This window comes from Erinaceus europaeus, chromosome 10 (assembly GCF_950295315.1).
Source record: "Erinaceus europaeus chromosome 10, mEriEur2.1, whole genome shotgun sequence".
Classification (NCBI taxonomy): Eukaryota; Metazoa; Chordata; class Mammalia; order Eulipotyphla; family Erinaceidae; genus Erinaceus; species Erinaceus europaeus.
Genome location: NC_080171.1, coordinates 105,183,557 through 105,205,177, shown reverse-complemented (window position 1 = coordinate 105,205,177; position 21,621 = coordinate 105,183,557). Strand labels below are relative to the sequence as shown.

Below are 21,621 nucleotides of genomic sequence, written 5' to 3'. Positions count from 1 at the left end.
GTCTCAGACTCAGAATTATAAAGGTCAATAAAAAGACTAGTTTCCATCTCTGTCCCCACTCTTTGCCCCCTTCCCATAAACAGCTATTTTTGTGAACTTTCTGGATTTTCCTCTCATTACTTCTTTTTTAAAAATATGAGTGAATATATATTTGTATTTCTCCCGTATCTTAAATAAAAGCACACTGCATGTTCTTAAAGTATATGGTAGATGTTCTCTATATCTATATGCAGAAATTTCATTCCTGTATATTATATTGTGTAGGGTAGGTGCTGCCATATTTTACTAAGCACTTTTTTTGGTACACATAGTTTTGTTGTTTGTTTTTCTTTCCAGGCCTATTATGGCTGCTGGTACTGGTGTGAATATGTTGTGTGCAAATCATTTTGTATTTTTGTCGTTGTGTCTTTGGGATGGATTTCTAGAAGTGAGAGTGCTGTGAGTCAAAGAGCAAGTGCCTATATAACTAGTTGGTTATTACCAAGTTCTATTCTGTAGGGGCATGTACTGTTTGAATTCCCACCAGCAGCATATGTGGGGCACTGGATCTTTGTGATGGTGAAATGTATTGTAATGCACGAGGACTTTAGGAAAGTAATGCAGACCTGAATTCAGGGACTTCTGCCTCTGCACTGTATATCCCTGAATGTACTACTTCTTATTCTTTCTGAGCCTTTTTTCCTTTTAAGTGTTATTTTGAAAATTAGTCAAGATAACACAGGCAAAATGTTCCACGTTGTGTGTGGCATACTGTCAGGGCTCGCTAACTGTTGACTAGGGATATTCTTATTATAACTCTTATATGTAAAGATGAAAGCCAGATATAAATTAGTTGCTAACAACTGGGGAATTCCCTTTTTTTAGCCTCTGCCAGAATGACTTTTCTCTTTTCCTAGTGACCAACTGAAAAGAAAATTAATCTCTATAGGTTTTTATAGTTTTTGTCTTGTCAGGTTGAGTCTGGTCTGAGTTCTCATTTAGCTGTCAAAAGCCTTTCTTTATTTGTACTGCTCTTTGAGACTAATAAGATAAGTCCTCAGTAAATACTTTGCAGCCCACCTCCACATGGGAGTACTGTGGGTGACCTTCCAGATACACTCCTCAGAGCCATGTGTCGTTAGGCACTGCTGACAGGTATGAATGGGGTTCATAACCCATGAACACATTCATCAGACAGTGGTTTTCAGATAAAATGTGAAAGTAGTAAATCATATTTGAAGGTTTCAGAATTCTTACATAACACAACTGGTAATGACTCAAGTTGTTGGGCCAATCTATACATTGTGTTCCACTAATGAGGTTGGTTATCTGCCTTTTCAGTGCTTCTGTAAAACTTAGCCCTAAGTCAGAATTTTTAGGGCTGAAGATATAAGTTGGATTGGGCAGAGGATTTACACAGCTGAGATTGCAGTTTTGATCTTCAGTCCCACATATACTGTAGCTTAGCAGAACTCTGACCTCTCTCTCATGAAAACAAATAAATACAGCATGTTTAAATTAATTTTTAGCTATAAATGAACTTCAGTGAGCTCCTAACACTGCATGCAGGCCAACTTTTATTTGTGCGTGAGGGGTGGTGAACCCTCATAATTTGCGTTTGATGGTCAAATTGATCCATGACCCAAAGAAGGTTCAGACACTCAGCCTTTTTAAATTTTCTATTTTATTTTTCTGTTTTAAAGGATGTTGCAGCTCGAGGCTTAGATCTCCCTCAAGTCACATGGATTGTTCAGGTAATTTTTTTTTAGCTATTAAGGGAGTGAGCTCAGGGCAGGAGTATATATGATTATGAAGTAGATATGTTGACTTTAAATAGAGTAATTATTATTACCCTCTTGGGTGTTGCCCTGGTAACCAGGCAGCAACCAACCTCCCCTGCACAATTCTCTTGCCATTTTTTCCTAGTCTGGTCCATCTCACCACAAAACAGCAAAACAGCCAGACTTCAGCCCTGGGAGGGAGGATTGGGCTCCCGGGCTAATGCATGTCACATACCAAGTTTCAACAGTCTGAAAATACAGGGAATTGGCCAGGCCCCTGGGAGACCTCATTGTGTCCAGGAGATGGCTCAGCTGTCCTGAGAGCCGTGTCCCTGTACATTGACCTGCAGGGGGCAATTAAGTCCCTGACAGCTTCTTACACATAACTCTAGCCTTGGACGCTTTGCCAGAGGGTACAGGTGTTAGCACTAGAGTCTAGTTGTCTTACTTTTATTTTCTTTTTGTTAGTCTGCAGGATGGTATTTTTTAAAACCTTTCTACATAGGGACCAGAGGACACGTGCCCTGTTTACATGAGTTTATTCACATTTTAGTGGAATTTCATGCCTGTCACTGACTGGGTAATCTGATATACTGACCGCAGATGATCACTTTGCAACTAGAGGCATTGTGTCTTCTTACCTGCTGGCCACAAAGCAAATTAAAGATAAGAAAGCAAGGATAATTTTAATGTATGAGAGGCTGGACACATAGCATTGATTATTTAGAGCCTTCTTATAGTGTAAATGTTGATTAGGCCAGTATACCTGGCCTCCCACATTATGTTCATCTCTTAGCCCTTTGTTTAATATGGTACTAAAGGGAAAAGAAAAGGAATGAATGAATGTATGATCAGTTTGTCTTAATGATGACAGATATTGCCATAGAGAATATCATATTATGATCCATTCTGCTCATTTATTGAGTCTGCCCTTTTCCTGGAATCTGGAGTTTTATGTGGGAGCAGAGCATGTCCCTGTGTGAGGAACCTGCCTCCCCACTGCCCTACAGTTTGGCCTCATGAGGATAGAGTAGGGCAGCAGCTAGATGGGCATGACCCAGCAGCAGAACAAGGCTCCGTGAGCATTGTGGGCAGCCCCTTCTTCCTGTTGTGTCTAGGGTCTTCTGTGGCCTCCTTCCCACTGCTGTGGCCACCAAAAAAAAGTAGGCCAAGGTCATGTGGTCAGCCCACAGAAGTGCAGTCCCTCCTGTCTCCTTTTTCAACTTGCTCAGTCACCTCTGTGAAAAGATGCAAATAGGAAAATGAAGAGACCTGTGGAGAAGTAAAATTAAAAAGGAGATACTGGGACAAGACGCCATCTCGTTTATCTGAGACTTGGCCACTGTTCACATTTGCATGTCAGAGCCTTGTTATTTCCAATGAAGCTAGGAGTTTCAGGCTTGAGTGACTTCGTATGATTGGGTTAGGGTAACCATAGCACCAGGATTTCATTCTTAGGATACTTGCAGGCAGGTGAAAGGTATTGCACTTCCAATTAATGGCAATCCCTTGATCTGTGAATGCCTTCATTTTTGTTACCCTTTTTAGTACAATGCTCCATCTTCACCTGCTGAATACATCCACCGGATTGGGAGAACCGCCCGGATTGGCTGCCGTGGGAGCAGCTTGCTCATTTTGGCTCCTTCGGAGGCAGAATATGTCAACTCGTTGGCTTCTCACAAAATCAAGTGAGTCAGAAACCTGAGCGGGGGTTTCAGCTGATCTCACCTAATTAACTTTCTGTCGCTTTTACAGTAGATGGGCCTTGTAAGCTGACGAAGAGCCATTAACCCTTGTGATCCCTAAATGAGTCCCAGACTAGCCAGTGGCAAAAACTAAAACCCTTAATGCTATCAGCACATGACAGTTTCCATTGACTTGCCAGACTAAGCCATAGAACAAGCCATTGCACTTGGCTTTTAAGATCGAGGTCTGTTAGGTTTCTCTCTTTTATGAAACATCCACAACCCTTTCAGCTAGCTATTGAGGATCTTTTCTGGGCACAATTTTCTTTTTTTTGCAATTAATTTTTTTTACCTGGAAAGTTGATTTGTCTTTGGAAAAAAAATAACTGTACTCATGACATAAATTCCTTTTCCCCAGGAGGATAAGTACAGGGATGGAGTCATTTTGAGGTTGAAATGTACATCATACACTTGTAGCCAAGACTGTCTGACCTGCCACCTTTTATGTCCAGTTAGATGTTTGTGCTCCCTTAGTTAAGACCCAAGTGCCAACCCTGGGTCACAGGCTCAGCCTGACTGACCAGTGTGGAAGCTGAGTCATGAGTTTCCATTGAACCATGATATTACTTAACAAAAAACAAAGAAAGCAAAGACAGAAAGTGGTGGCTTGAATTGTTTTAAGGAGAGCAAGGAAGAATTCATTGGGCCCATAGAAATGCACTTGATTCATTGTGTTTTCTATAAAAATCTCTGCCACCCAAAGTAACAGTCTCGTGATGGGTTTCTTTCTTTCTTTTTTTAAATTTATTTTAATTTTATTAGTGGTTTAATATCAACTGACAAAATTATATGATAATGGATAATTCCACACTATTCCCACCTCCAGAGTTCTGTATCCCCATTCCTTCCATTGGGAGCTCCAGTAGTTCTCCCAAGGTCACAGATACAGGTTAACTATTATTTCCATAAATTTTTTTTTAGTGATTTAATAATGATTGACAAGATTGTGGTGTAAGAGGGGTACAGTTTCCACCACCAGAGTTCCATATGCCCTCCCCTCTGTTGGAAGTTTTCCTATTCTTTATCCTTCTGGGAGTATGGACCAAAATTCTTTCTGGGGTACAAAAGGTGGGAGGTCTGGCTTCTGTAATTATTTCTCTGCTAGACATGGGCATTGGCAGATCCACACCTCCAGCCTATTTCTATTTTTCCTTAGTAGGATAAGCCTCTCGGGAGGTGGGGTTCCAGGACACATTGTTGAAGTTGTCTGCCCAGGGAAGTCAGGGTGGCATCTGCAGCTTGGTGGCTGGAAAGCATTAAAATATAAAGCAGGACAAATTGTTTTATAATCAGGAACCCAAAGGTAAGAATATAGCAGAAGAGATTTGGGGTGTTCATGTTGGAAGGAGCTAGAAAGTCTATTTTAGATATATTGCAAAGGGTCCACAACTTTACTAATTTTTGACTGTGCCCTACAGCTAATATGCAGGTGGGCTAGGAGTTTTGTCTGGGAAGATGGTGTCAGAGTTGAGGATAGGACTAGAAAACTGGATCAGGGTAGAGAGAAGCTCCCAAATATGGAGAAAGTATATAAATACATTAACTGTAAACCCTGACCTAGGGCCCAGGTCTGTCGTGATGGGTTTCTAAAGGCATATATAGGATTTACACTGATCTACGTTCAAAAATTACTTTTGTCGGGAGACGGACAGGAGCACAGCGGGTTAAGCGCCTATGGCACAAAGTGCAAGGACCAGCTTAAGGATACCAGTTTGAGCCCCCGGCTCCCCATCTGCAGGGGAGTCGCTTCACAAGCAGTGAAGCCGGTCTGCAGGTGTCTATCTTTGTCTCCCCCTCTGTCTTCCCCTCCTCTCTCCATTTCTCTCTGTCCTACCCAACAACGATGACATCAATATCAACAACAATAATTAACTACAACAATAAAACAGCAAGGGCAACAAAAGGGAATAAATAAATATTTTTAAAAAAGAATTACTTTTGTCAAGCCACAACACCGTGGTGCATACCATGTTTCTGGAGGCACAGGAAAAGCCATACATATACACTTGGTGTATAATGGTAGGGTGTGATCACCACTGGGCATGGAAACAGTGATGGCAGTTCAACACTGTTAGAAGCAGTGGTATGACATTAACACACCACTCAGTTGTGTGACAATCCAAGGGCCACATTTCTTGTTTTTCTTGTTTCATATAAATCAGTAGTGGGGAACATCCAGCCCTTAAGCATCAAGGGCTTTTTTCAAATCAACAACAAAGTGCTAATTTTTAAGTTGATAATTTTGTGTGGCCCATGAATGAAGTTATATTCAAGTGACCTTTGACAGAGAAAAGGTTCCCTACCCCTGATATAAACCATCCAATTAGTGCTATTAACCACCACCACCTCCCCTCAAAAAAAAATACAGGGCTGGAAGAATCAGTGCATTCTGCATCTGAATTGAAATGTCAGCAGTCAGCACGGGTCACTGGACTAAGTATAGCCCACCCACTTGGAGAGTTGTATGTGTCTATCTCACTAGTGCTCACCATGTCCCACCCTGCAGAGTTCCTCCACCTACCCTACCCAGACTTTACAACATTCTCCACACTACAAGGTTGCTTGTATGAATAGTTACAGACAGCAGCTTGTGCAGAAAGTAAGGCTTTTCCTACAGGAAAGCAAAGATTCCTGCTGAATCTGCCAGTAATTTCAAATGACTCCAAATTAATATGGTCTGGGCTTTCCTTTATGCAGTGTATTTTACCTTAACACATTTTGAAAGAGCATTGTGGACTTGTTTCATGAAGGTAATGTGTATGTATGTATATATATATATTTCTTATAAAAGGAAACTCATGAACATCAGTCAACCAATCACTTTTATACCAAGAACTTTCTTACCAAAAAACGCATTCTCCACTTGGGGTTTGAATCCCTTGCGACAGCTTCCTTCATGGCCTTTTCCATATCCAGACTAGCCCCCTGCCAGGCAGCTGTGCTCCAAAAATACCAGGGGCTCAAAATGAAAACCCACTGATGTAATCCATTCTCACAGGCTGGGAACCCATGCTGTAACTTTCCCCCTGTGTCATGGGAATTAGCACACCAATGGAAAAGCATCTTCAGAACTGTGTATTGTCAGTGTGCTGGGCCCAGCAGTCTCTCCCTCATGTGCTGTTTCTTCCACTTTAGCTTCTTTTTTTCTCTTATTTTCTTTTTCTTTTCTTTGCCTCCAGGGTTATTGCTGGGGCTCATTGCCTGCACTAGGACTCCACTGCTCCTGGAGGCTTTTTTTTTTTTTTCCCTTTTGTTGCCCTTACTGTTGCTGTTATTAGTTGTTGTTGCCATTGCTATTGTTGTTGGATAGGACAGAGAGAAATGGAGAGAGGAGGGGAAGACAGAGAGAGGGAGAGAAAGATAGACACCTGCAGACTGGCTTCACTGCTAGTGAAGCAACCCGCACCCTTCCAGGTGAGGAGCTGGGGGCTCGAACTGGGATGCTTAAGCCAGTCCTTCCACTCTGCACCATGTACGCTTAACCCGGTGTGTTACCATCGGACCCCTCCCACCCACCTTCATTTCTTTACTTGGAATGCAAGCTCTTCCATTCTGTCCAGCAGCAGCTCCTGGGTAGTCTCCCTTGCAGGTTCTCTGTGACATAATCTCCTTAGAAAGTAGCTAAAGCTGTAAAGTCCTCTTGTGATCACCTAACACCAGATTTATGGTATAGGCTCCCCTGTTCTCTGACTTCCTATAGTAAACACGTGTAAGTTGATTGTTAAGAAAAGTTCAGGTATAAATCTAAAATTGAAAAGGAAAATTTACACATGTACAAACTACTGTATAAACCATTAATTCCCCCAATAAACAAAAATAAATAAATAAAAACCAACATAAAGAAAAGGAATAATTGTAATTATCATCAAAACAAATTATAATGTACCAAATATACTTAAAGATACAAAATGTAGGATCAGCCTCTATAATGATTTCTTCTGGGTAAACCAGTAGCAAATCCTCACACTCAGAAGGTAACTCCATGAGAGTTAGTTCGGAAGAAGGAAAGTAGAGAAATACTGGGAGGAAGAGATTTTGCTCTTCTATAGAGAGAATATACAGGGTAGCTTAAGAACTGCATTTAACAGAAAAGAGTCCAATAGGAGGAATACAGCCTTTGTGGCTTCTGCCCTGATATTTTGCCTATTAGGAGTGCCTGTCCCTGAATCATGATGTTCTGAGGAGCTAAACCACCTGGATAAATAACAGAATCTAAACTGTATGCTACAACCTTGCATTAGACTGAAGAAGGGCTCTTCTAACTGTAGATGGTTTCTTTTTCCTAATTTAAATCAAATTAAATCCACAAAGAAAGTGGCTATAGCTATAACGTGTAGAGGAGGAAAAACTAGACTTGAACATTCTTGGTATCCAAAAAAGTGCCCTCCTAAAAAAAAAAAAAATTAAAGGAATGAGAAAAGGGTGTTTCTGTGTGTGTACTATAGATAAAACCCTCAGAGCCAGGCAGCAGACCAATGAGTTGGCTGATGAATTACAGAGAAAATGCAGAAAGGCAGGCTGGGGCTCTCTGCAGTAAGGGCTATCAGAACAAATTGCTGCCTCCCTGCATATACCCAGTGCTACAGAACTCACCCTGACCATTTAACTTAGCAGAAAGGGCAAGAGACAGATGCCCTAGCTGTCCTTGCCTCTGCAAAAGGCTCGCAACTCAGTCTCTGCATCCTTTTGACTTCTTTGTGTTTGCCAACTACTTAACTTTTCTCCTCTTCCCCTTCAAGTATATTTCTAATGAAAGTGATTACTGGTTTATTAAAATATAAATGCTTCATCATAGATCAGGTGTAAAACAGTTCCTGAATTTATTAAGCCATCCCTTTTTATTGTAGGATGGGGTGATTCAGATTTGTTCATAGAACCTTAAATAGATGTCATAGATTTCTTGTTTCCAGGAAGCAGTGATTGCTTAGAATAGAAGGATGGCCCTTTTAAAGTGTAAATCATTCAGTTCACTCTCAGTTCCTATTCACTTAAGAGTGGCTGGTCCACAGCATATCACATGGATGGACAGAAAGCCTGCTCTGGCTGCAATGTCTGTGCTTCTATGCATCTAGGAAAATAGTGCCTTCCTGTGGCACATTTAGTTTTTTATCCCGGATTGTGAATGGTGTTTTTCTTGTGTTTTCTTTCTCCCCATTTTCTGATTTGATTCTAAGTTCTTACGTTTCTTTCACTTTCGTATTTCTCTTTCTTACTCCTCAAGAAAAAAAAGTATAGAGTCAAGTCAGATGGGCAAAAACAAAAATAGAACTTCACCAGCTAATTCCAAGGTATAACTCCAAGCAGATTCAATTGCCATAACATTTCACTCATATGAAGAATAAAAAATTTTATGAAATCATGAGAATTTTCCCCCAACTCCTACCCTCTCTATGCATACTCCTCCCCTTGGCTTTGACTGCTGTAAAAAGCTTCCACACATTCACAGGGCTGTAAGCTGGCAGCAGAGAGAATGTTTGGGGGTGGGGAGGGCTGACGGTATTCATGGGAGCGATGACACATTTCAGGTAGATAGCTGTCAAAGATGTGACATTTTCATTCATAGCTTTGTCAGAGTAACCTTTGGGGGAAAGGGGAGAATTGTCTTCTATATAAGAGGTTGCCATTCATGTTTTAATTTGCTGTTACATTGGAAAAAGAAAACATACAAGAAAATCATTTATCTTTTTATGATCTTTTCTCTCTTCCCCCCCCCCCCCACCAAACTCCTCCTTCCCTTCCCCTTTCTCCCCAGGAAGTCTGTTTTCAGCTGCGTGTGTTTCTTCCCTCATCTTTGGTACTTGATTCTGTGTGTGCTTCTTTAACTCAATGCTGCAGCCTTCTGGGCTAGTGGCTAAGGTGTAGGTCTTCCCATCTCCACTTTAAGACAGGGCACATTGTTTTGCTGTCACCTGTTCATGAGGGAAGCCTAAATACTTGTCTCAGTTATTTGCAGATAGCTCCAGATTCCCTAGGGGTGGCCCTCTCCCTTTAGTAACTAAGAGTCAAGAGTAGTGGAGATCCTTCAGGATAGATGAGAGTTCTGATACTGCAGACAGGGAAGTTGGTTCACTGAGGCATTTACCTCAAAATTAAATATCTTTGGTCACTTTTTAAAAATCATAAAACTAAAAGTAATGTCTTAAATGCTTATTATTTTATCATTTGTTCGAGTTAAGGTAGTATTACAAAAAGCAGTCCTATTCAGAAGACTTATTGGTGGGTGGGTGGGGGAAGTGGCATGGTGTCACTATAAAGGAAAGTCTAAATGTGGCCCATTTTAACTTCATCGAGAAGGAAAGAAATTGCTGGAAATATTACCCCCATCTTGCTCCATGACATCATATGAGATCAACCCCTTCCTTCCAAATTCCTAGAGATTTAGTTTTTAAAAAAAAAAAATCCCTTTGTTGTGAAGTGATAGCCTCTACTGTTTATCTGACTGGCTAGATTAGATCAGTTTCATGCTTCAAGATTCTGTATATTTTTGAAAGTTTACAAATTTTACTTTGATATATTCTTTTCACAGTGTTTCTGAGATTAAGATGGAAGATATTTTGTCTGTTCTGACACAGGACTGTTGTTTGAAAGGGAAACGATGGGGAAGCCAGGTGAGTTTTATTATTTATTGTGCTTGCTGCTAACAGACGTGACTCATTTCTTGATTTGGAATAGGAGAAGACTTGTGTACAAGGTAGTTATTTTCTCTGTCAAACAAAATGTATAGATCATGAACATTAGATGAGGTTGAATCCTGATTGTGTTTTTTTTTCCCTTTGCTTCTGGATATCTGCTGTTTTTACCCAGTTAATGGGCTCCAGTCCATTCTGGAGGCTGGCCAGGCAGCTGCAGGCTTCCCAGAGAGTTGGTCTCTTTTTCGGCCAGAATGAGCTAGGAGGCCATGCTGCACACTCAGCCCTGGCAATTCCTCTTCAAATTACCAACCAGGACAATTGACTAGACCCATCATCCACCAGGATAGCACAGAAAAAAGAAACACACACACACACATCTCTGTCTCAGACACAGTTGGTTCATTCATTTTTTAATGTGCATGCTGTATACAGAAGAAGAGTAAAGTTGAGATCATTAAAAAGAAAAATCTGTAACATCTGTGCAGCTCCATACAGAGATCCTGAGCAGCTGCAGACAGCCCTGAGCATCCTGTCCGACTTCTTCTCTGAGGCTTTACCTGTTAAACAACCATTTCCCCACTCTATTCTCTCACTCTTCTCAGTGGATCACACTACTTAGTGGTGTATGTGATGGCACTACATATAATTTTTGTCTGTCACATATTAATTGAGTCTTCTACATTGGTTCTTGTATGCCTGAAGATAGACTGGAAAATCAGACAAACAGATCAAACCTAAGTGTTCCTTTCATGTGATAGGATATGCATTTGTTTGGATCAATACTCTCCCTAAGGCAGAGGCTTTGTTTGACTCACCCTGAGTTAAGCTCACTTGTTCCAGAGAGTACCAGCTACTCTTTATCTAAGAGAAGGGAAGGAAATAATCACAGCATTTGTTACTTCAGTATGCATTCTGACACTGGGACTGTACTATGCTCTTTACACGCTTAGGCCTATTTAACACTGTAGACAAATTTGTAAGCTAGATGTTGTTGTCCCGCTTTATAGATGAGGAGACTGAGGTTCATAGATGAAAGAATGTCTGCAAGGCATACTAATAGCCATTGATCCTTCTGGTATGTTAAACCTCCAGTTTAACTCCAAAGCAAATATATATCACTATATACTAATATGAACTAAACCAAAAAAATGAAACTATTCTTTATTTTTTATTGATTTTTATTGGTTTAATAATGACTGACAAGACTGTAGAATAAGAGGGGTACAATTCCCAGCACCAGAGTCCCATATCCCATCCCCTTCATTGGAAGCTTCTCTATTCTTTATCCTCCTGGAAATATGAACCAAAATTTTTTTACGGGATGCAGAAGGTGGGAGGTCTAGCTTCTGTAATTGCTTCTCTGCTGAACATGGGTGTTGGCAGATCTATCTATGCCTCCAGCCTGTTTCTGTCTTTCCCTAGTGGGATAAGGCTCTGGGGAGGTGGGGTTCCAGGACACATTGGTGAGGTCATCTGTCCAGGGATCAGGATGGCATCATGGTAGCATCTGCAACTTGGTAGCTGAAAAACAGTAAGATAAAAGCAGGACGAATTGTTTAATAATCAGGAACCTAAATGTAAGAGCAGATGTGGGAAGAAGCCAGGAAGTGTATTTTAGGTATATTCCAAGAAGGCTATGTTTTTTTTTTTTTTTTTAATTAAATGGTTTGAGGCAGAGAGAAAATGAAAGGGAGGGGAGATAGACAAGGAGATAGAGACATTTGTAGCACTGCTTCGCCACTCTTTAAGTAATATCCGCCATTTTTTAAGTGACAAATGGTTGGGAGTCAGGCGGTAGCACAGTGGGTTAAGCGCATGTGGTGCAAAGCACAAGGACTGGCTGAAGGATCCCGGTTTGAGCCCGTGGCTCCCCACCTGCAGGGGAGTCGCTTCACAGGCAGTGAAGCAGGTCTGCAGGTGTCTTATCTTTCTCTCCTCCTCTCTGTCTTCCCCATCTCTCTTCATTTCTCTCTGTCCTATCCAACAGTGACGACATCAATACCAACAATAATAACTACAACAATAAAACAAGGGCAAAAAAAAAAGGGGAAATAAATAAAGAAATAAACAAAATCTTAAAAAAGAAGAAGAAGATGATGATGATGAAGATGATGATAGTAGGGGGTTGAATAGGAAATAAGCCAATTCAGGAGATATTTCTGAATTGTTCTCAAGTTGGGTAGTTCTCTCTAGCAGATGAATGAGCAAAGGCAGATAGATGTGGGCCCAGTAGATAGACCTTTACATATACAGGAGAGATACCTCATTATAAAATGTCCCACTTCACTCTGCTGGGTTCAAGTTCATTGTAAATGTCCCTTTGGCACATATATTTTTGGGCTTCTGCTAACAGAATGAAAGTGAGGGAAGCATCTGTAAAATGTATATTTCATATTTAGGTATATGAAATATATATAGCTACGTCTGGGTATGTGAATGTTCACCTGCCTTACAAAGAGAATAAATTTGATCTTTCAACTGTACTGGGAAGCACTCAGAAGGTTCTAGGGACTGTGAAGATAAGATTCAACTTGGCAATAAGTTGATTAAAACAAAAATCCTTCCTTTTAGTTTAAAAATACCTTAGAAGTTGATAATATCAAGGCACTTGCTTAAAAAGACAGAGGAAGAGCACCCCCCTCAGCTCCCACTACTGACACTCCAAACTTTTTAAACAAAGATAATCTGGTCTTTGTTGTCTTAAATTCATCTGTTGCTTCTTGACAGGTGTGAAGTTTTCATCTTGAAAATATACACACATCCTAACTTGTTTTTCCTGTATCTTTTTTCTTTTTTTGTCCTCTGCAAATACCCTGGTATTATAAGATATTAAAATAAGATCAGTAGCCTCTTTGCTTATTCCTTTTTGACCATCTTTTCTCTCCAAGATCAGTAGGGTCTTGCAGATGAAGGGTAGTGAGTTACGATGACTATTAAAGGTGTATTTTTCTAAACTACATGAGGTCCACTGGTTGCTAGTTAGCTTCATTAACCAGTCTTGAGCCTGCCTCTTTGAGGGTGGGTAAGCCTGTCCTAAGGGTGTTCCTGTGCCCTCAGGGGTTTGACCTGGGCTCATTAGGGGAGTTTTTACCTGTCTGGGCTGAGGTGCTGCTGCTTAACTCTGTCTTCGGTTTAAATTTAGACTGTCCTCCCCAGAAGACAATCGAAAGGTGCCTTATTCATTCTCAGGAGGGGTAATTTTAAAATAAAGTATTTCTGGAAGTGGGGGTGAAGGGGGAAGCAAGAACGTGTGTTGTTGTTTTTTTTTTTTCTAAGTATATTATGTTTTCTGTCATTAACTTTTTCTCTTATTTCACTAAAACTGACCTCATCATTGCAAACATGTAAACCTAGTTTTATCACTTTTTCCCCCTACATATTTCACTTGTATTCCTATTATATATGTGTATGTGTGATTTTTTTTTTTTTTTTTTTTTTTGGTTGGTTGGTTGGTTGGTTTGGAAGAAAAGATACCTCATTTTGAAACCTAAAGGGGGGAATAAGAAAAGCCCTTTGTAATATATTGCCATATTATCACTAAATCCCCTGACAGTTGTGACACAGAAGCAAGTCACCTGTCACTTAAGCTTGAGGTCTCTTTAATTTTCTCCTGGAATTCGCACCAGGCTGTCTTTAATTTGAGGCCTTTATTGGAATTCTGAAACCTCTCTGCCTCCCTGGCTCTCAGATCTATTCTGAGAGCTGTTACAGAATGTATACAATAACCAACAGAGGGATTCAAGAGGGCTGGAGCTCTGTTTATTTAACACTCTAGAGGGATTTTTGTGCTTATTCCGTCCTGGCTGCCCGGCTTTCAATATCGCTTTGACAACCATTCTGCCCTTCTCATTAATTTTAAACAGTTAAAACACAGGAAAAAGAGGAAAAAGTTTTCATTATTAAAGTGCTTTACTTTTTAATAACAGAGGATTCTGTCCGCCAGGGGAAAGGGCATCCTTGCTAATTTCACATTCATATTAAAAAAAAAAAAAAAAAAAAAACACTAGGAAGGTGACAGTCACACTGCTGAGGTGGCTTAACGAAAGGAGACCAGCAAAAGGGGAAAAAAAAAAGTTTGCATTTTTATATCAGTTAAAGGGGTAAAAAAAAAATGCTTGCTAATGACAATAGCAAATGTCCACTTTCGTAACACAGCTTCTGAGTGACTTTTCTCTTGACATTTGAGCAGATAAAACCCTTAGGGGCACCATGTACTGTGAAATCAACTAGACTGTCACTAGCCAAACAGGTAGTAGGTATGATTTGACTAAACTAAAAACAGCTTCAAGTTGTTAAGTCTCTATTAATACAGAGATGAGTGTCGATCCAAAGAAGGAGGCTTTTTTTTCTCTGTCTCCTTTGTTCTTTCTCAGCTAGCTTTTAAAGTGAAAAGACTCAGTAGTCTAGGTTAAGCAGGTCAGCCAGACTCAGGCACTTGCAAGCATGTTCATAGTCCTCTGTTAGGGTGAAAGGAAGTATGAAGTGAATGCACAATCCTTTTTTCCTGATAACCCATGTTGGGTGTGGTCTAGAGGCTTAGTATCATTCCAAGATTCAGCATCTTTGGGGTGGCATGTCAGCCAAATTGGGTTGAAGAATCTGTCTTGAATCTCAGTTTTACATCCAATAGAAAACATTCATGTTTGTTAAAAGACAGGAAAAAATAAAAGCCACTTGTCTTTCGAGACCTATATAGAAAGGAAATGTTTTCAAGTTGGGCGGTAGCACAGAGGGTTAAGCACAGGTGCCGCAAAGCACAAGGACTGGCCTAAGGTTCCCAGTTCTAGCTGGCTCCCCACCTGCAGGGGAGTCTCTCCACAGGGGGTGAAGCAGGTCTGCAGGTGTTTCTATTTCTCTCCCCCTCTCTGTCTTCCCCTCCTCTCCATTTCTCTCTGTCCTATCCAAAAAGAAAAAAGAAAAAAAAAAAAAGAAGAAGAAGAAGAAGAAGAAAGAAAGGAAATATTTCTCTGGGATTATTACAGGGTGAAAAAAATATTTTTTTAAATTTTATTGACATCTTCCATCTGTAGTTTCTTTGAGTACAGAGTTATAACAGAGCACAGTTTGCTGCCATCTTAGTCATTGTAGTTTGCTAGAATAGCCCACTCCTTAATAGGTTCCTACAATTCAACAGGGTAGTTCTTGACTAAAAGAATAAATTTGAGACACCAAAAGTCTGTACTTCCCTAGGTATGAGGAAACAGGCTCTAAAATACTAAGCATCAGGTAGGTCACTGTGGAGTGTTCTTAAAGAGGAATTGATGGGTGTGAGGGATGGAGCAAGTTTAAGGCCTTAGTTGGAGATCCAGACTCATTTGGAAACAGTTTATGTTTAGTGGTGTCTTAAGTCTTAGAATTGGACTTATAAATTCCAAAGTGCCTTTCATTTTGAACATGAGCGATTGGAGACCAGAAGGAGAGATAAATAAATAAATAAATAAACCAGATCTGCTCTTTCACAAAGCTGTGCTCATCTTTGCTTGACTTCAGCATCTTTATAGCTCCTTTTTTCCCCTAGTAATATTGAAAGGATTACCCTTGTTGGCTCCTAGGTGGTTATTTTGTGATTTTACTATTATTAAGTCTATTATAAACTGCTTCATTATTCCTAATTCCCAGTGTCTGTCCTTTAACCCTTCTGTCACCCTCATAGAAATCCCATGCTGTTGGTCCCCAGGAAATCCGAGAGCGAGCTACAATCTTGCAGACAGTGTTTGAAGATTATGTGCACTCCAGTGAAAGGACGGTCTCCTGGGCCAAGAAAGGTAGGTGACTGTGGAGTGGATGCCACTGCAGTATCTCCACCTCTACCTGCATGCTCCAGACACTGAGAAAGCCATGCAGGCCTCTCCACTCACCAGCAAAAATTTCCAATATCCCTAATTCTGTAGGGTTCGGAAGAAGGCACAGAAGGCTTTAAAATAATATTAAATGTTAATTTCATTTTTCCCATGTTTTGCACAAATGAGGCTTAATCTTGGCTTACACCAGGACTAGAGTTTTGACCCAGCAACTTGGTTCTCAGGCATCCTTTTTTTAAAAACTGGCTCAAGCAGATATGGCATGCCAGTAGAAAAATAGAACTAGTTTACAGCTGCACAGCGGCACACCCAGTAAGCACAGGTTACCATGTACAGGGACCCGGGTTCAAGCCCCAGGTCCCCACTTGCAGTGGGAAAGCTTCATGAGTGTCTCTCACCCCCCTCTGTGTCCTACTTTCTCCGTTTCTCTTGCTCTCTAGCAAAATGATGATGATAGAGGCAGAGGCAGAAGTTAGAGATCAAGATAAGGGCTGGACCTAAGCAGTTCCTGTTTGGAAATATGAGAGACTAACACCATGAACCCATTACTTAGGAATCTCATAAGAGTTCGATATTAGGGGGCTAAGTGGTTAAGAGCACCTGCTTAAGAATACATATTACCGGGGGTCGGGGGTAGCCCAGTGGGCTAAGTGCACGTGGTGCAAAGCGCAAGGACCGGCGTAAGGATCCCGGTTGGTTCCAGCCCCCGGCTCTCCACCTGCAGGGGAGTCGCTTCACAGGCGGTGAAGCAGGTCAGCAGATGTCTGTCTTTTTCTCCCCTTCTCTGTCTTCCCCATCTCTCTCCATTTCTCTCTGTTCTATCCAACAACGACGACATCAATAACAACAACAATAACTCCAACAAGGCCAACAGAAGGGAATAAATAAATAAATATTTAAAAAAAAAAGTACATGTTACCTTGAACAAGGACTTGGGTTAAGCCCCCTCCCCCTTTCTTTCTTTTTTTCTTTTTTTTTTTTTTTTTTACCAGAGTACTGCTCAGTTCTGGCTTATGGTGGTGCTAGGAATTGAACCTGGGACCTTCAGTGCCACCAGGCTTGAGAGTTTGTTTATATAACCATTATACTATCTCCCCTCTCTCAGTTTCTCTCTACTTACCTAATAAAATAGAAAGAAAACAATAAATAAAAGAAAAAATGGCTACTGGGAGCAGTGGATTCAGAGTGTTCGCACTGAGACCCAGTGATGACACAGAGGGCAATACAAATAACAAATAGATAAATAATTTTAAAGTTAATATTGGGAGTCGGGCGGTAGCACAGTGGGTTAAGTGTAGGTGGCGCAAAGCACAAGGACTGGCGTCAGGATCCTGGTTTGAGCCTCCGGCTCCCCACCTACAGGGGGTTGCATCACAAGTGGTACAGCAGGTCTGCAGGTGTCTGTCTTTCTCTCCCCCGCTCTGTCTTCCCCTCCTCTCTCCATTTCTCTCTGTCCTATCCAACAGTGACGACAATAATAACTACAACAATAAAACAACAAGGACAACAAAAGGGAATAAATATTTTTAAAAGTTAATATTAATTTAATATTTGGACTATATATGGATAAATTGATTCCTAGGATTGCCAGGTATTAGGTATGGACATAACAGTTCATTTTGAGCCCTGGGGGAAAGGCTTGGTAGCCAAGAGCTTTTTTTTTTTTTTTTTTTTTAATATTTATTCCCTTTTGTTGCCCTTTTTTTATTGTTATAGTTATTATTGTTGTTATTGATGTTGTCGTTGTTGGACAGAGAGAAATTGAGAGAGGAGGGGGAGAGAAAGATAGACACCTGCAGACCTGCTTCACCACTTGTGAAGAGAGTCCCCTACAGGTAGGAAGCCGGGGACTCACTCGGGATCCTTACCTCAGTCCTTGCGCTTTGAGCCACCTGCGCTTAACCCGCTGTGCTACCGCCCAACTCCCTTTTTTTTTTTAAAGATTTTATTTCTTTATTCATGAAGAAGATAGAAGAGAGAGAGAGAGAGAGAAAAAAAAACAAAACAGACATCACTCTGGTACATGTGCTGCTGGGGGATTGAATTCAGGACCTTATGCTTGAGTCCAGTGCTTTATCCATTACTGCACCTCCCAGACCACAGCCAAGGTTCTTATAAACCTGTGTCCTGTGACCTGGGGATCCACACTTCTTTTCATAGTTTCCTGCTACTCTGAAGATGACAGGCTGGCTTCCAAATATTACTATAAGCACTGTCATATCTTTTCTCTTACTTTTTATGATTGAAATATCTTTCTAAATCCTTTACCAAATATTTGTTCACTTGTGCACTAGTCTAGGTGCTTGGGTCACATCTGGGATCAAAACTGACATTTTAGTGTGTGGGTGGAAGGAAGACAATGAGTATAATAAATGAATGAATGATTTAATCTGGTAAGAGTTGTATGTGCTGTCAAAGAACTGTAACAGGAAAGGACATGAAGAGGTGACAAGGCAGAATGTGTTTTAAGTAGAGGGTCAGCTATCATCACTGTTTAAAAGTGACACAGGTAAGAACCTGAAGGGCGTTAGTGACCTGGCTGTGCCAGAAGTAGGAAGGGAGGATGTACAGGACTCAAGCATAGGACTCAAGCGAGGTAGTATGGCTACAAGGAGGGAGGCACAAGCCAGAGGGCAGGAGGCTATCAACCTAAGTGAAAGAGATACCATTGGAAGACTTGCTACAGAGCTGTGGAGTCATTGGCAGCTTTGAAAGGTCATTTTGTTCCTGTGTGGAGCTAGACTACAGGGAGGAAGGGCATCCTGGAGAGCTGGGACCTGGTTATGGGCAGTTGTAGACACAAGAAACCTGTGATAAAAATGGGCTAGTAGGGCCAACAAGGTAACTTACTTTATCATGAGCACAACCTAGCTCAAGTCCAGCCCCCACTGTGCTGAAGGAAGCTTTAATGTGGTGGTATCTTTCGGTGTCTGACTCTGTCTCTGTGTCTTTCTGGTAAAAAAGAAAAAGAAAATCAAGCTGGAGCAGTGAAGTGACAATCCACATTTAAAAAAAAAAGGGGGTGGGGAGGGCAGTTAAGCTGGAGAGAGTTGGTATGTGCTATCAAAGAAATAGAATAGGAAAGGAGATGAACCAGTGACAAGGCAGAATATGCACAGGACCCAAGGCTTGCCATATATAACAAACGTCCAACACACACATACATACACACACACACACACACACACACACACATTTTCCCCCTTTTTAAAATTTTTTTTGCCTCCAGCGTTATAGCTGGGGTTTGGTGCCTGCACTATGAATCCACTGCTCCTGGAGGCCATTTTTCCCATTTTGTTGCCCTTGTTGTTGTCGTTATTATTGTTGTCATTGCTGTTGTTGCTGGATAGGACAGAGAGAAATGGAGAGAGGAGGGGAGACAGAGAGGAGGAGAGAAAGATAGATACCTGCAGACCTGCTTCACTGCCTGTGAAGTGACTCCCCTGTAGGTGGGGAGCCAGGGGCTGGAACTGGTCCTTGCGCGTTGCACCACCTGCACTTAACCCACCACCCGACCCCCTATTTTTTTTTTCTAACCATAGTACAGCTCTGGATTGTGGTGGTACTGGGGATTGAATTTAGGAAATCAAAGCCTCAGGCATTAAAGTCTTTTTGCATAACCACTGTGCTATGTCCCCAGCCCTGTTTTGGATTTTCTTGTTAAGGCTACTGTTATTTCAAGGTGTCTGGGTCACCCAAGTTAAAGTGATCCTTAAAGATGTGGTTTTGAGTTCTTTCTCACTACTCCTATTGAGTTTATTAATACCAAGGCACAGCCAGAGTTACTTATCTTCTTATTAAAGACTGTAGAAGTGAGGCCACTCCTCAAATTTTAAGTACCAAGAAGGAAATAAACATATCATCATTTTGTATCTGCTAATTGATTTCCATATGAAAATGATATTGGCCCAGAAGGAAACTGTCTATAATCACTGTTATCTTTCAGACAAAGGCTCTCCACTGTTCTCTCCTCTTATTTAGATTATGAACTCTCAGGATCTGGGGTTTGTACACATAATATAATCACCACTGGAAAGGTCTTGAATTGACAACATGGGAACAACCACTACACCCCATAGGTTGATACTGTCTTCTGCATTCCATTCTGCATATGCAAATTTTCCAAGTCTGACTTGCCTCCTTTTTCTGCCATTTCAGAACCCACCTCATGAATAATTGACAAAGCAGCTGGTTTTCATCTTTATGACAGAAAACTAGTTGGAAATTGGGCCAAGTATGCATTTGTTTTCTTCTTGCATTTCTAACCCAGTCATTGTTAATAACCAGCATTTAATTGTTATCCCTTTCACTCTTCTTCTTTTTTTTTTTTACATCTCTTAATTTGAGATTCAAATAATAAAATTTATGGTAAGATAAGTTTGATTTCCAGACTTCCAAACAAAAATTTCAAAAAAACAGAGCCCTATAGCTCCAGGTTACATCTCCCATAATTTGATATTATCTATCTATCTCCGTACATCTCCTTGAAGAGCAGATATGCGTATGTAAGAGTTAGGCTTGACACCCAGTAGAACACACACATTACCATACAGAAGGATGGCTTCGAGTCACTGCTCCCCACCTACAGGGGGGAAGCTTCACAAGTAGTAGAACAGTGCTGCAGTTGTCTCTTTCTCCTCTCCCCTCCCCCATTCTCCTCCACTCCCCTCCTTTACCCTCTGTCAAAATGGGGGGAGGGAATGGCTTCTGAGAGCAATGGTGTCATCATGCAGCCACTAAGCTGCAACAGTAACCTTGGTGACCAATAAATAAACTAGACCTAGCTTGGAGGGTCAAGAATACTCTGTTCCCTTCAGAGTGATCAGAGGTAAACAGGGTTCTTTGCCAAATGTTCTGTCAGGAGAATTATAACAACAAATCACCTCCTTTCCCACATCTTTTGGGTCGTTGCTGTGGACATGTCTGGTAGGATGATGTATGCAACTCTGCAGTATAGGCATTTGCTTTTTTTTTTTTTTTTTTTTTTTGCCTCTAAGGTTATCGCTGGGGCTCAATGCCTGCACTACGAATCCACTGCTCCTAGAGGCTGTTTTGTTCCCTTTTGTTGCCCTTGTTGTTTATCATTGTTGTTATTATTTTGTTGTTAGTATTATTGTTGTTATTGCTGTTATCTAGCACCTCAGTTCTAAGCAGTGCGTCAGTAAGATAGCATTTCTATGACCAGATAGATGGTTCGAGGACACTATGGTGGTTTCAGGTGTTGTCACCTACCTGCACAGAGGGAGAAAAGAGTCAGGTTATTTGAATGGACCAATGAAAAGTACATTCCAGGTAGACAAGTTAAGATGCCAGACTTACATTAGCAAGTCACTATTTTTCCAGTGGCCCTATGTCTGTGCACGAGCTATATCTTTATTATCTTTTTCTTTCTATTTTCATTTATTTATTTTTACTTTTCTTTATTTGATAGAGAGAAATTGAGAGGGATGGGAGAGAGAGAGAGAGAGAAAGAGACCTGCAGCACTGCTTCACTGATCATGAAGCTTCCTCTCTGCAGGTAGAAACCAGGGGTTTGAACCGAGGTTTTTGTGCTTGGTAACGTGCGCTCAACTGGGTGTGCCACCAACCAACTCCTGTCTTTATTTTCTTTTTATTTTTCTAAATTGTATTAGTGACTGAATATTGATTTACAAAATTATGAGCTAACGGGTATAATTCCTCA

The 21,621-nt window shown here is 40.9% G+C and overlaps 1 protein-coding gene across 2 annotated transcripts in view; it reads left to right on the top strand.

Moving 5' to 3' along the window:
- Positions 1 to 21,621, top strand: part of DDX31 (DEAD-box helicase 31) — a 96,738-nt gene that overhangs the window by 44,325 nt on the left and 30,792 nt on the right. For both annotated transcript variants that reach the window (XM_060200449.1, XM_016190303.2), the window contains 4 exons: positions 1,683 to 1,733; positions 3,309 to 3,448; positions 10,032 to 10,113; positions 15,791 to 15,902. In XM_060200449.1, coding sequence (XP_060056432.1) covers positions 1,683 to 1,733; positions 3,309 to 3,448; positions 10,032 to 10,113; positions 15,791 to 15,902 — 385 coding nt within the window. The remainder of the gene's footprint in view (positions 1 to 1,682; positions 1,734 to 3,308; positions 3,449 to 10,031; positions 10,114 to 15,790; positions 15,903 to 21,621) is intronic.